The sequence below is a fragment of the Trichoplusia ni genome, chromosome 4 (genome assembly GCF_003590095.1).
Source record: "Trichoplusia ni isolate ovarian cell line Hi5 chromosome 4, tn1, whole genome shotgun sequence".
Lineage (NCBI taxonomy): Eukaryota > Metazoa > Arthropoda > Insecta > Lepidoptera > Noctuidae > Trichoplusia > Trichoplusia ni.
The window spans coordinates 8,423,645-8,438,312 of record NC_039481.1 but is presented as its reverse complement, the minus strand read 5'-3'; the positions used below and the strand labels follow the sequence as shown (position 1 = coordinate 8,438,312).

General features: G+C 35.1%; 1 protein-coding gene across 1 annotated transcript; it reads left to right on the top strand.

The window, feature by feature from the left end:
• The first annotated feature begins 7,923 nt into the window (after window positions 1-7,923).
• On the top strand, window positions 7,924-12,627 carry LOC113492914 (protein hunchback-like). Its single transcript, XM_026870641.1, has 3 exons — window positions 7,924-8,665; window positions 9,608-9,702; window positions 9,784-12,627. Exons 2-3 carry the CDS (start codon window positions 9,610-9,612, stop codon window positions 11,548-11,550), a joined length of 1,860 nt encoding a protein of 619 aa, XP_026726442.1. The 5' UTR covers window positions 7,924-8,665; window positions 9,608-9,609; the 3' UTR covers window positions 11,551-12,627.
• Window positions 12,628-14,668: the final 2,041 nt, after the last annotated feature.

Genomic DNA, 14,668 nt, shown 5'->3' with positions numbered 1-14,668 from the left:
AGCTATAATAAAATGGAAAATTTAGATAAACTTAGCGCTAGTGTAGTGACGAGTGGGCGAATCAGGGTGCTGTCCACTGAGGACTCTGACTTTCTAAAAGTGCTACTAAGTTGCTTAATTTAAGTAAAAGATGCTTGATTTTGTGTTTTTATCTGTTATATTTTTGTAGTCATTTATATGCATAGACTTTGTTCACTTCGTTAGGCCGTATTTTTGAATTAAGCTATGCCATGGATAAACTATAACTATGTTTGCCAACGGCAGTCACTAGTAACGTGGTTTTCTATCATAAATAAAAGAATATCCAAAATCCATTAAGTAAATCCTGCGAATTCTTCGTATAACATCACCAACTTTTCCCATTAAAAATATTAATACAGAATTTAGAATATAACGTTAGACTTTGGAGTGATTGTATTCGGAATTTTTATTCTAATCGTGGGCAAATAACTTATAGATTCCTTTGAACTACGCTTGACCAATAATGTCAGTAACCAAACACGATCTACTTATAAAGCACACAGTCTGCTTCTGATAATTTAAATAAATGTCGACGAGATAACATCAGCTACTAAGTACCTGCGTGTACTAGAACAACTATCATTAATTAACTTCCTATGTCACTACGTCAGATGAATACGTAATCTATACTTCTATACTAATATATAAAGCTGAAGAGTTTGTTTGTTTGTTTGAACGCGCTAATCTCAGGAACTACTGGTCCAAATTGAAAAATTCTTTTTGTGTTGAATAGACCATTCATTGAACAAGGCTTTAGGCTATAAACCATCACGCTGCGACTAATAGGAGTGAAGATAGGTACATCATAACTTATAACTTCTACCCAAGGGAACGAAGTCGCGGGCAACAGCTAGTGTATTCATATGACGAGTTTTTTTTAGTTCATTGATTTTGGCATAATTACAGTTTTACTGTAGGAGTTAAGAATAGGAAAATTGATAACTCTGTATATTGTTTTTTAAATATAGTAAACCTAACGATGGTCCACCCCTAGGCTACTTTTTCTTTACATTGGATCGACTTGTCAGTGTTAGCGCACGACAAACAACCCACATCCTAGATCAATTATAACAAAATCAGCCTATCGAGATCCACAACTATACATAGGCTTCCCACAACACCCCATCCTCCGCCTGCCGCCCCTAGACCGCGCCAGCTACCAGTTTTTAAGTCTAAGCATAATTCTTTTAAAATAATTCAGTATTACCTACCACTTCCATTCAAAAACTTGCTTAGGAAAGGTTCTTACTTAACACATCTAACGTATAAACAAACAACAGTCACAACAAAATCCACGTAACAAAAATTAAAAGATGACGCGACGCAAATAAAAGAGAAAATAATAGCGAACATAACTGAAACTATCAGAATCCACTTTCTCCTCTGAATCTTGGCTAAAGCACTCAAAAGCATTATTTTACGGTGGTATAGTTCAAGTCATTCATATACGTAGGGAGGACATTAGGAGGGGTGGTCCGCTGGAGGGAGCGGCCCTCCGGCCCTCCGCCCGGGATAGATTTGAAGGTACAATCATTTTTTATGCGAGGGGAAATAATGCTGGCGGGGACAGGGGCACACTGAGCTCAAACGTTGTAGAAAATAACTTGGTATTGGTTGTTATATATAAACTTATGTTTTGCTCATTAAAAATCGAAATACTTTTATTTAAGTAAGGGCAGTAAATAAATAATTACACTTCAAACAAGTTTTCAGCACCCCATATACATTTATTTTTAAATATGCCTATAAAATTAATTATAATAAAATCATCTGGACTGAGTGCTTCCAAAATATGTTGCATTCAATAATACTTTATGGAAAATGTTGGAATGTATTAAAAATATTTTAATCGTTACATTGAGTCTAGAAAATTAATTATAAATATAAGTAACAAAGTAAAATACATATGCTCATTAAAAATAGAAATAAAGGTTAATAAATTAGCACTCAATAACGTATATCAAGTACCAAGCTATTTATTTTACACTTTCCTTATAATTGTGGAACATTAAAATACTATTTGTTACTAATTATAAAGCTCCATTGAAATAATCAAGAAATGATCACAAGGAAAAATATCACAATATTTTTATTTAGTATTGTTTTAAGTTGATCGTTGGAAAACCCTATTTTTAAACATAAAATGTTGTATTTTTTATTGTAGATTTTACCGGTAACGTAGGTAATACTTTAATAATATCACAAAAATAAACTAAATGAGGATATAGGAGGTTTAATTAAAGTTTTGAATGTCGCAAACACGTAAAACACCAAAAATATTTTATGTCACGTTAAAACCCCAAAAGTTTTTTAAATATTAATGAAATTTAAGTTGTTTTTTCAAAAACATTAACATATTCTTTGTAAACAGAAGACACATAGACTCCTAAACTACTCAACTGATTTTGATCGAATTTGCTCTCCGTAAGCAGTTTGATTTAAATTGAAAGATGAACTACATCCCAATTTATATTCGCAATAGCTTGCGATTGCTATGCACATAGCTTGGAAGTCTCGACTGTTCTTAATTCGCCAAGTCAACTAGTTTAACAATAAAAACAAAAAGTCATTCATTCGTCCGCCCAGTGTGTCCCCCGGCTAACCGTAAGCCCTGCCCTCCGTAATAAAGAGCGTGTCTCGAAACTGCCATAAAGGCTGGACGCATTACTTTTTACACGCTGCGATAAGAACGCTTTTCGGACTCGCACACACGAGCGGGCGATGCCGAGTTATCGCCTATATAAGCCTTATGTGTAGCCTTATCTTAACAAGAAACTGTCATTATATTTTATACACTTTTTCTTAAGTTAACTTATAAAATGGAAGACGTTTTTTTCTTGGCGTCCATTTATAGGAATAAAATATTTCTTTAGATATTTACGAATATGTGTGAACATGCTGTATTCTTTTTACTTTTCTTTAAAAAAAAAGGAAATCATTTAGCATTGTTTTAAACATGCTGTATAATGTTATGTTCCAAATACAAAACCACGTAGTTACAGTTCGCTCTACATTGCACCATATTTTAATTAAAACTAAAAGTTTTATTTTAAACGAAGGCCAAGACATCGTATATACGCAGCCTTCCCTAACTGCTGCGCACATATCTTCGCGAGTGTACTGACCGGAAAATGGGAATTTCTGCGAGCGTCGATCGGGGGTCGTTATTGCCAAAATATTGGATACCGCGCTTCTGTACGCCCTTATCTGAATTTTAGTGGTATTTATACTTTTTCTGCGAGAAAAATGGGGTGGTTAGAGCTGTGCTTATCGATTAAAAAGAAATCCATATTCGTCAATTCTTAAAATAATAGGACCATTTTATTAGGTGCACCGGTTTAACATGCTATATAGTGATCAGATGTTCAATATTTGCATGGAAGTACAATGTTCGTTTCAGAATATCCTATTGCGTCGTAGAAAAAAACGGTATTTTCTAAGAGCAGGTTTCGCAGAAAGACATTTTATAAAGTTCTAAAAATAATTTTTTTCGCAACAAAAATACCGAAGAATTTAGAAGTAAAATCCCTGTATACAAAATATTCAAGTCACATGTATAAAGGCGTATACTTGTCTTACGCGGGGATCGAACTCGCGAAACGTTGTGTCCAGCCAGAGGGCTTGGCAAAGTGACCTGTACCTTATCATATAAAGATGATTACAATAGTTATATTAAAAAGGTTGACAAATGACAGAACTCATTCAATTGTCGTCAGAACAAGAAAACAATTTCGAACTTTGAAATTCGAATCATGATCATTTGAAAGCGGCTACTTTGTTTGAAAGATGTTTTTTTTATAGCTGTGATATTTTGTTGTTGGTAATTATGTCTTTTAGTTATTATGACATCCAAATAAAAAAAAACCTTGTCCTGACACTGGAACTTTAAAAATAAAGCCAATCCGAAGCAAATCGACAGCGTGAATCAATGATTTATATTCTACACATTTTGACAATATTTTTCAAGTTTATTAATAACGATATGACCAAAATAATTCCTGACCTTGATGATGAACCAATGAAGCTACTTTTTGTCACTCGTGGGTCTGCTGCCGTCCCGCGGTACATAATACCAGACTCGACAAACACAGTACGGAAAAAACCCACTTATCTGTTCAAACATTTGAACCATTTTCATACTTTACAATTGCTTTTTATCGTTGCGTGTCTACGTTTTAATATGTAAGTAATTTATATTTTAATTGCAAGTAACGGTGAATATTATTTTTTAATAATTACATTTTTAATTTTCTCGCTCACAAATATATTGCGGTGTTATATATATAGTCATTCTCCATATTTTTTTATTTCTTGAATAAATTAATAATAATACTTGTGATAATTGCCGTCTCTTAAATTAAAATGCTGTGTTTGAGATTTACAGGATATTTTTTTAGCAAATAGCTTGATACTACATTTTTCGCGATTGGGAATCATCAAATGACTTCTCCCGCTTTGGGATGCTCCTGACTACAGCTTACCCATGTTCCTTCTTCCTTTTGTGTATCGAGGCCGCGGTAATACTTTCAGGCTTTTCACGCTGACTTGCATACTCTTTAAATTAGTCCTATGAGAATGGAAATCAGCGTATATTGCTAAATATTAAATAGAACTTAACAAGCTAAACGCACTATAGCAATATACGGTTTATTATTATTTTATAACGCATCCTATAAAGGATTCATAGGATTTATAAGCTAAAAATTCTATAAAAATCCTAGTGAGTATCTGAATCTTTTACAAGCGGCACTCCAATTAATGAGGTCTGGTACTTACATAATAAAACTGGTTTTATCTATATCTAGAACAAATATTAATTTATATTAAAGGGGTTTTTTCAGCAAGAGTTAAATAAAAAATGTACTACATACAAAATAGAAGGCGTAGACTGTCTTCTATTTTGTACCTAACTGCAAGTATCTTGCGGTACAAGTTGACTATTCTACGTACTAATTAAAACGAAAACAATTAAGTAAAATAATAAAGTAAGTGTTAATTATGTTGACCAAAGACTGTATTGACTCGAGTTGACGCCATCACTATCGAAATTAAACATTAATATTTTTGTCGTCTGATATCCATTAGGTATAAGTAAATAAAAAACTGGGTTAACATTGATTAGTTTTGTAGCCAAGAAAACTTTAATTATAACACAAAACATGACTTACCGTAATACTTAATTTAAATCGAAGTCTGTATGTAAAACGGTCCGCGCATCGTGCATCTTTACTGGTCATAATAGAGAAATAAAAAAAAAAGAATTTATTTCTACTTCTGTTATGTTCCGTACATAGGTTTTCATATTACTAAGACTCCGCTGTCCGTCCGTCCGTCCATCTGTCACATCGCTGTGTCTAACAAACCGTTTTTTTTGCTAAAATTATCTAAATTTAGAATGAGCACAGGTTTTCACTGCTTTAGCCGTTAACAATTGCTCAGCATTACTTTCAACCTATTTTATGCGAAAACCAATTCAACATGGCGGCCGTCTCCAAATGTCTTTAATAATTAGCTAATCACATTCATTCCACGTGATTGGACGTAGTTACCATTATTTTGTAATTAACTACGGTTTACATAAGATACCGTCTGTTTGTCGGCGACCGACGATATGTGATTCACATTAAAAACATTAAATAATATATCTATAGTCATTAACCCTAAGAATGCCTTAGAACTTTATTATTACCAATATTTACCGCTATATTTACCAATACATCGGTCACAACTGCATGACCTTAAATACTTTTTAACATTGAAATATATTAAAATAGCTTACAATATCTTGAATCATTACTTTTTATCAAGTTTCAAACATTTTCAAGCCACCACGAAAACTCTTAAAATAAAATTTGGTTTGTTCCATCGACAATTTAAAAAAAAATGTTTTAATTCTACAATCATATAAAGGCAAAATAAAAATTATATTTCGTGATGAATATCTTGTTAAATAAAATACTAGTTGAAATAAACAAAACTAAAAAAGAAAGATATCTCTATTCCACCCACTCAATGAAGTCGTGACACTAAAATGACAATGTAATTTTACTTTATTGAAGAAAATATTTAATTAATAATTTTGAGAAAATGTTTATACAATTGCGATAAAAAAAATATAATAAAAGAAATATAATTTTGAATATCGAAAACTTATAAAAGCACATGAATAAAACGTCGATCAGTTAACCCCGCGACAGCTTATGAAAACGAAAGTAAGTATTTTCGACATCATTGGTACTTTTTGGACACTAGGTCATATGTCTAGTGCTTTAGTTCTTAGCAGTCGGTATAAGTCATTAGTCGTCATTGCATAATTAGGTTCACAAAGAACCGCCACGCCGCAACGTGTTAACTTAGGTACCAAATAAACTTAATGAGTGTCCCTAATTTTTTAACAATGACTTTTTTCTTTTACGTTTTACCGACTTATGTCATTTTAATAGCTTTGTCCATTATAATCTATTATCGTTAACATTAATTAGCCGCCAAATAAAACCAGTTGATAATACGTTCGTAAGAAAATACTTAAAGTAATTTAAAGACGTGTGTTTTAATGATTTTTTGTGTTAATTTGTAACCTCCAGACACGATTTTTTTTTTCGTTCAAAAGTAAATTATTGCTGCAATCATAATTAATGAATGTAACTTTTCCTCGAAATAATAATTTTAGTAAATTTTCACAAATACATTTTTTATTGTTTTTTTGAACCTGTCCAATTAACAAACAATTAAATTAGAAAGCAGCTCGGATGTCATTGATAAAAATATTTCATAAATATAAAAAAAAAACACTTTTCGTTTCAGATAAAATTAGAAAATACCAGTATAAATAAAATTTTGTGTAAAGTCAAGGAATACGTAGATTAAGTTTATCTACCAATGATTTAAAAGTCATCCAGACACAAAAACTTAACCTGAGTTTTTACGTTTTAACTAATTGAAAATTTGCAAGTAAATTACTTACTTTTTTGTTCCGTAAACTTAGTCTCGTCTTTTGAATTCTTTGGAATTATATTTTGCAAACTCTGAATAATAATTTCTGTAGACAAAGTTGAACAACGAAATTTGGTTTTACGTTTGCAGTTCTAGAAAACCTAAGTATACAAAATACATGAAGTAGGTATACATTAACGAAGACGATTAATGAATTAAGTTTTAACTTTATTAAAAATGATAGAATATTTCGATGCACTGATAACTTTTTGAAGGTTTCTTTTTTTATTTGAAAAAAATATATTTGATTCTATGAAAGTATTCAAATGAAATCCGAAAAGACAATTTATGATTGTTTTTCTCTTCCTGTCTTTAAAAACTAATTTTGACCAGATTTTACAGGATTTTAAAAAGCTACAAATATAAGTTAACTACTAAATTGTTTTTTTTTTCTATTTTATAATAAACTCATTTCGCTTTCGAAAGTAGCGCTTGTAAAGTAAATGCTAAATGAGGAAATTATTCCTATATCCTACTAGGTATTAAAAAAAATGTTTTAAGCAAATTTCCAACCGTGACTTGGAAAGGTCAAATTAAATTCAAACTCATTAACAATAATTAAATTTAAATTAGCACTAAAATCGTACTATATTATAATGTTTTTTTTTCTGTAATATTTGTCCAGAAAAACGTGTTCTACGCAGCGGTATATAAAATAACGCTACCCTATTACCGTATCGATAAAACGGTAGTAAACAAAAATAGAAAACAGTTTTTAATTGGTCGCTGGGCTTCGAAAAAAAGGTAGTGGCATTCCTTTTTTAAGCGACAGCCTGCTATTGGCTCGCGAGCGACGTAAAACGCACAACGCCCCTTCGACGCAGCGGCCTCGATACCGCTTTTTTATACCGACCTTTTTTATGCTATAAAAAACTCATGTAGGGAGATAAATACATAAAACTTATGACGGTGACTAAGAAATACAGTAACAATATACCTCAGTATATAATGTAGGCTAAGAAGTAGGTACAAATTATGATTTTACGACTAATGAAGGTAATGTAAACAACCCATTTACTTTAAGAGGAGCCGTCAAACATTTATTGTCTAACACAATAATGGGGTAAACATACATAAAAATCACATTATAACAATAAACATTAAGTGATACAATACGAAAACAATCTAATTTCCCTACAGTTTTATCGGGCAATAATAACCGATATAATACGCCTATGCTTTATTACAACAACAACTGGCAAAAGACCCGGGGATGCTTATTTTTTATTATTAATATCGCATAAACAATAACTTAATAACTTGATCCCCACCCACAGTAGCTCGCGCCGTATTGGTCCAGTAAAAATAGGCTGTGGGGCCGCGAGCGAGACGCACCTATCTACGGTTAGTGCTATCTCACTCGCACCACAAAACACCGTCGCCTTCAAACATAGAATACATTTATCGATGTTTGGAGCATAAAAATTGACAGATTTTTTTCAGTTCATTGTGAGAAGTGGCGTCGGTCAGACGTGTCCCGTCCGCCGCACCGAAGGGTTGTCCCAAAAAATACTTGAGGGATTTTTCGTGTGAATGAATATATACTTTTAAGTGATAATCAGGAATAAAGTGAACTTTATGGAACTATATTAATGAAACATTTGTTGTGTTGTGTTGTTTGAAACTTTCCCAAGCTAGGAAAGCGTTTACGGTGAGTTAAATTGATATTTAGTATATTTTAATTAACCAGATTTATTAATTTACTGGAATCTAAAAATGATTGCGTTGACATAGATGTTATCTTGATCAATACACTTGAGGTTAGTGCTTATGCATTTAGGTTCGTAGTAAAAGCTCAAGTTTTGATTTATACAATTTAATATATTTTCAATTTTTAAATTTAATACTAAGTTACTCCAAATTAGTCCAAATACAAGAATTTACAATCATTTAAAAGTTTTACTTATGTAATTAAAACAATGTAAAACATGTTTTATTGATCCGTTTTTAAAGATGAATTATTAAATAATTTTAATTATAAATATTTTCCTTTTATTCTAAATATGTATCCTATATTTGGCAAAGTATTTTTGGCCGAATAATAACAGCATTGCAGTTTATTATTGGATTGTTTTCCTATATTAATAAAAGACTGGTATTTGCTCCAAATTAAGGAAAATTTGACTGTTATTAATTATTAATGTTCATTATGTATGCTGATACATTTGTCATTCTATTGTTTTATGTCAAAAACGCGTCGGTCAACGTTATTGTCCGTCCTTGTACGTCCTTAGTTAATTTATTTTTTAAATTAAATTAGGTGCTTTGTATATTCTAATAATAGACTATCAGCTAATACCTGCTTCAAAGGTAATAGAGACTTACCTACTTGGCTATGAATGGACCTAGTCTTTTTTATAAAAAAATCAAAAGGGCCATAATATGATTGTCCTAACAAAGCATCTGACTGATTCGAAAGTTTAGCAAAATATAGTATTTAGTTAATTACAACACGTACGTGACCGATCGTTCCGCATTTTTACATTACTCATTAGCTTGGCGAGCGGATTTCTGCGAATTTATTTCGTAAGTGTCATACGTCGCGTCGCTGATTTGTTGGTGCCCAAATGTTAAGGGTCTGTTCTGTCTGCAGGTATGATCAGCTGCGCGTCCCCCGCCGGCATGCCGCCTGCGCACCACTCTACACACCCCCAAGCCTGGGGCTCGCTACTACAGCCGCCGACTGTGGTATGTATCTTACACTATTGATCAAGCATCTCTTTATCTTTTTTACCATGGAAATGTCTACAATATTCCCCTTCTTTATAGAAATCGGAACCAATGGAAGACGGAAGCTTTCTGAAAGACCACACCAGCGGCTTCTACTCGGAGGGCTTCCACAGCGCCTCGCCCTCCTCCTCCAGTAAGGACTCGAACGGACACTCCCCGCGCAGCGTCGGCAGCTCCGGCGAGCCCTCGCCCTTCTACGACAACATGTCGCTCAAAGCCAAAGCCAACCTTGGAATGCACCTCGACTCGTTCCGCAACGGGTTGCCGTACAGTCTGCTTACTCCACCAGGCTTCGAACCCAGGAACAACGATGGTCGCGAACCATCACCCGGCTATGAAACATCTTACTCGCCGAGGAATCTCGCCCCGCCCGCACATGTATCCACACCTTTAGCGCGGGCCGACGCTACTCCACCAAAGTCGCCCCCGAGAACACCATCCTCTCCGGACAGAGACCATGACCGACGCTCCTTCGACCGCTATCATGACTCTGGCTTTGATGGACAGAAGATGGACGGAGACAACGGCCCTGATGTTTCCGGTGATGAGGATTTTGATGATGAACCCGGGCTAAGGGTCCCCGCGGTCAACTCTCACGGCAAAGTGAAAACATTCAAATGCAAACAGTGTGAATTCGTTGCTGTAACCAAGCTTAGCTTCTGGGAGCACAGCAAGGAGCACATCAAGCCCGAGAAGATGTTGTGCTGTAGGAAGTGTCCGTTCGTCACAGAGTACAAGCACCACCTGGAATACCACATGAGAAACCACTTGGGCTCCAAACCATTCCAATGTACTCAGTGCTCATACTCATGCGTCAACAAATCAATGCTCAACTCCCACTTGAAGTCGCACTCCAACGTGTACCAATACCGCTGCGCCGACTGCAACTATGCGACTAAGTACTGCCACTCACTGAAGCTTCACCTGCGCAAGTATCAGCACAACCCCGCCATGGTACTGAACCCCGACGGCACGCCAAACCCGCTGCCAATCATCGACGTGTATGGCACTCGCCGCGGGCCCAAGCAGAAGCCTTTGTCAAAGATGTTCGACCACCCGCCGCAGATGAATAACAACCACCAGCCGCAGGCGCCACCTCCTCACCCGCTCTTCGGAAACCACTTTCCTGTCAACCTACCTTACCTCCCGCCACTCCTACCGCATTCGTTCCTGTTCCCACCGAACAACAACTATGAACAGCGCATATCTCCCAAGCTACCCGAAGTGCCGTCTGAGAAAACTGAAGCGGTGTCACCTCCTCCGTCTCTACTACACCAGCGTCTTGCGTATGGTGAAAAGAATGATGCGAGTGGGACAACCTCGCCGCCTGCTCCCTCTCCCGCGAGCCTGCCGCAGACGCCGAGCACTCCTCGTGAGGTGCCTGCGGCGCCCGCCACCGACGCGCTCGACCTCACTAACACGAAGACGAGTGAAGCCGGCTCGCCCCCGCCTCCGCCCAGCGCCGAGCGCACCACACCTGTCACACCCACTACGGCCCTCAAGAACAGGAGAAAAGGACGCGCCTTCAAACTGCAGCCAGCAGCGCTACGACTCCAACATGAAGATGAAAAAACCAGAGATATGGAAATCTCTGACTCCGAATCAGAGGGCTCAGTGGAAGCGCCCGCCGCTACGCAGTCGTACTCGTGTCAGTACTGTGACATCACGTTCGGAGACCTGACCATGCACACCATCCATATGGGTTTCCATGGCTACAATGATCCCTTCATGTGTAATAAGTGTGGGGAGCGCAGTCCGGACCGCGTGGCCTTCTTCATCCACCTCGGGCGCGCGCAGCACGCCTAGCCGCGCACTCCGCGAGCCCTAGTCACCACCTCTTAGAACGGAGGCTGTTTCACACAACTAAGTTATTATAGAATATTTTCCTTAGGCCAAAGACTTGTAATGTATTCATGTAATTGACGCAAAAGTGTATCCGCGAAAACAGTAGATTAGATTAGGTTTTAAAAAACATTGGTCAATCTTTTCGCGATTCACTTTTACATCATCAATTCGTGTTAATTTTATAATAAAGAATGAAATTCGAAATGAGTCACGTGTTTCAAATTTCATTTATTATAATGTAAATTGTAGATACGTATTGTATAAATATATTTATGCTGACTCGTGCGAATAGTCATAGGTTATGTAATTAGGCCGTATGCCCTGTGTTTTGGTAGACGTAAATACGTAGTTACACAAGTGACCAATGTATAAACAAGACTGTATTTCTCGATTAAGTACAAAGCAGTTTGTAATTCACGTGTTTTAGTTTAGTTTTTAGTTTCCCTACGGAGTATAACTTATCTACTAGTAAACAGAATATAAATACTAAAAGAATTGCAATTAGTGAGATATCGCCTCCGATATCTGTGTATCGAAGTGTAACCGCCGTAACTACAGAACATTACGTACACTGTGGATATAAATAACATTTTTAACCTTAACTAATACGAAGGTATTGTTGTTCTCGTTCTAAAAATAGCCGTCTGTACTTACGATGTGTTACATATAGGACAATTTAGTGTAACATTATGTACATACAATACAACGGTGAAGTTACCTATTAGTCATAGTGTTAAACAATAACTGTAAGACAAAAAATACAGTAATTTAATGTATATTTTAATTAAACAGAGTGTATTTATAAATTAGGTACGAGTGAAAAAAATATTTTATTTATTTTTAGTTGTCGAAACTTGTGGATGGCGCATATTGATTTCAATTTTGTCTGTATGTTGCAATGCGACCTTGCTTTGTTAAACAATACTGTCGCTTATATTTCAAAAAAAGAAACGTCAACGAAACGTCACATAAATTATTGTCTACGGTGATTTTTTTTTTGGTTTATGCATTTAAGTTATGAAATTAAAAACTGCTAAGAATAACTACTGTTTTATTTTAAACTTTTTGAACAAATTAAAATATGCTGTATATCTGTACATTACTAAGATGTAATTGTAAGAAAATAAATTAAGTTATCAAACATTGAATGTAAGTTATTAACGAATGATTTTGTGTGCTGGATACATAATAAAATATAAAGTTTTATCGTAATTGACTTTTGTTTTAATTTATGTTTCCAATTAAAAAAATACAACATACACTTAAAAATAACACTTTATGTACCTTCTCGCATAAAACATATTGCAATTGTGTAGTAATAAGTAATGTTTTAGATTCGCAAGAAATTTACAACTCTACAATATCGGTATTCATTTTTATTTCTAGAAAAACAATCATATGACTTGAAAACAAATATCATATTAATAGTTACTTAAATCTAAATAGACAAGTTAAAAGATTAAAGCTAATGATTGATCATGTTAGAAATTATTAACAGTTAGAAACTAGAACTCTACCAATGATATAAAATCTGAAAAATACAAACATTTTTTAATATGTAAAAAACTGTCAACTTTAAAACTATTCCGATAGTTATGTATCTATAGTAAACCAAATAATCAAGTATATTTGTATATTACAAGTGTCTGTAAAGGCGTACGGTTTTTTTTGAATTGATAGGTGAGCGATTCTAAAATATCATTTTATGAAGAAGAAATATCAAAAAACGATTCTATCTGAATCAAATTGATAACCAACATAAACAATAATTAATAGGTCAATAACCTAGTAAGGGTTTAAAAGTATTCCACTTGAACAGCATGGGAATATAAACAACGACGTAACAACCAAGATTCAAGATGAATTAATATAAACAAATTCAGAGGTAACCGCAATATACGGAATGCACTTCATTTAAAGAATTTCCAAGGTAGCCTGTAGTCCTAGTCTTCCATCATTATCTGCCTATCATTCCCCGACTACATTGCAGTCGGCTTCCAGTGTAACCGAATGCACCAAGTCCCCATTTTTACAAGGAACGACTGCCTATCTGACCTCCTCAAGCCAATTACCCGGACAACACGATACTCCATGGTTGAAAGACTTTTTTTTATCTGACCAGATGTCATTCGGTATTTTCATACAAATACCTACAAATGAAATATTGTCCCCTTTTTTCTATTATCTCATACCTTGTATCGTTGGCCTTTTGGTTGCAAGTGACTGTGATTGAGGTTATTGAGATGAAACTATGTATTCTGTACATAACTAGTAGGATGTACATTTACAAGTCATTCTTTTGACGACTCAGAACAGACATTCGTGGATTACACAAACGCTAGTCGTGGTGGATCGAAGCCGAGACACATCACATACAGTGTGTCTGCCGTGGTGATCAACCACTCGGCTATTTGTTGAGTAGATTATATTTTAAACTAGCTGTTGCCCGCGACTTCGTCCCCGTGGGTAGAAGATATGTTATGATTTATACCTGCCCTGGTTTTTTCATATTTTCCATTGTATCTTCGCTCGTATTAGTCGCAGCGTGATGGTTTGTAGCCTAAAGCCTTCCTCGATGAATGTTCTATCAAAATAATTTTTCAATTTGGAAAAATAGTTCCTGAGATTAGCGCGTTCAAACAAACAAACAAACTCTTCAGCTTTATATATATAGATGTTAAAATACCTCCTGCTATGCAAAAACTGGTTAAAGGCATAAGGAAGACCATATCACTAAAAAGCTTATATTTAATTATAGGAAAATTAAAAGTAGGTTTACAATAGTAAGAAATCGACCACCACATGACCTATTTGCAATAAATAGCTTTTTAAAGGAAACTTATTATAAAATAAACAATAATACGCAAATAAATTAGCAATGAAATCACACGGACAACTCATATTTGCCTTGTAAGTTGTAAGGTTATATCAGAAATAAAAGTCAGCAAAAGCGACGATTAACCAAGGTACATGGGTGGGTTTTACTCAGTAGGAGTCTGACACTCTCGTCCGCTCAACCCAAAGAGTAAGGAGTCACTTGATAACCCATCCGAAAAAAAGGTTCTTGCCGGACGTCTAC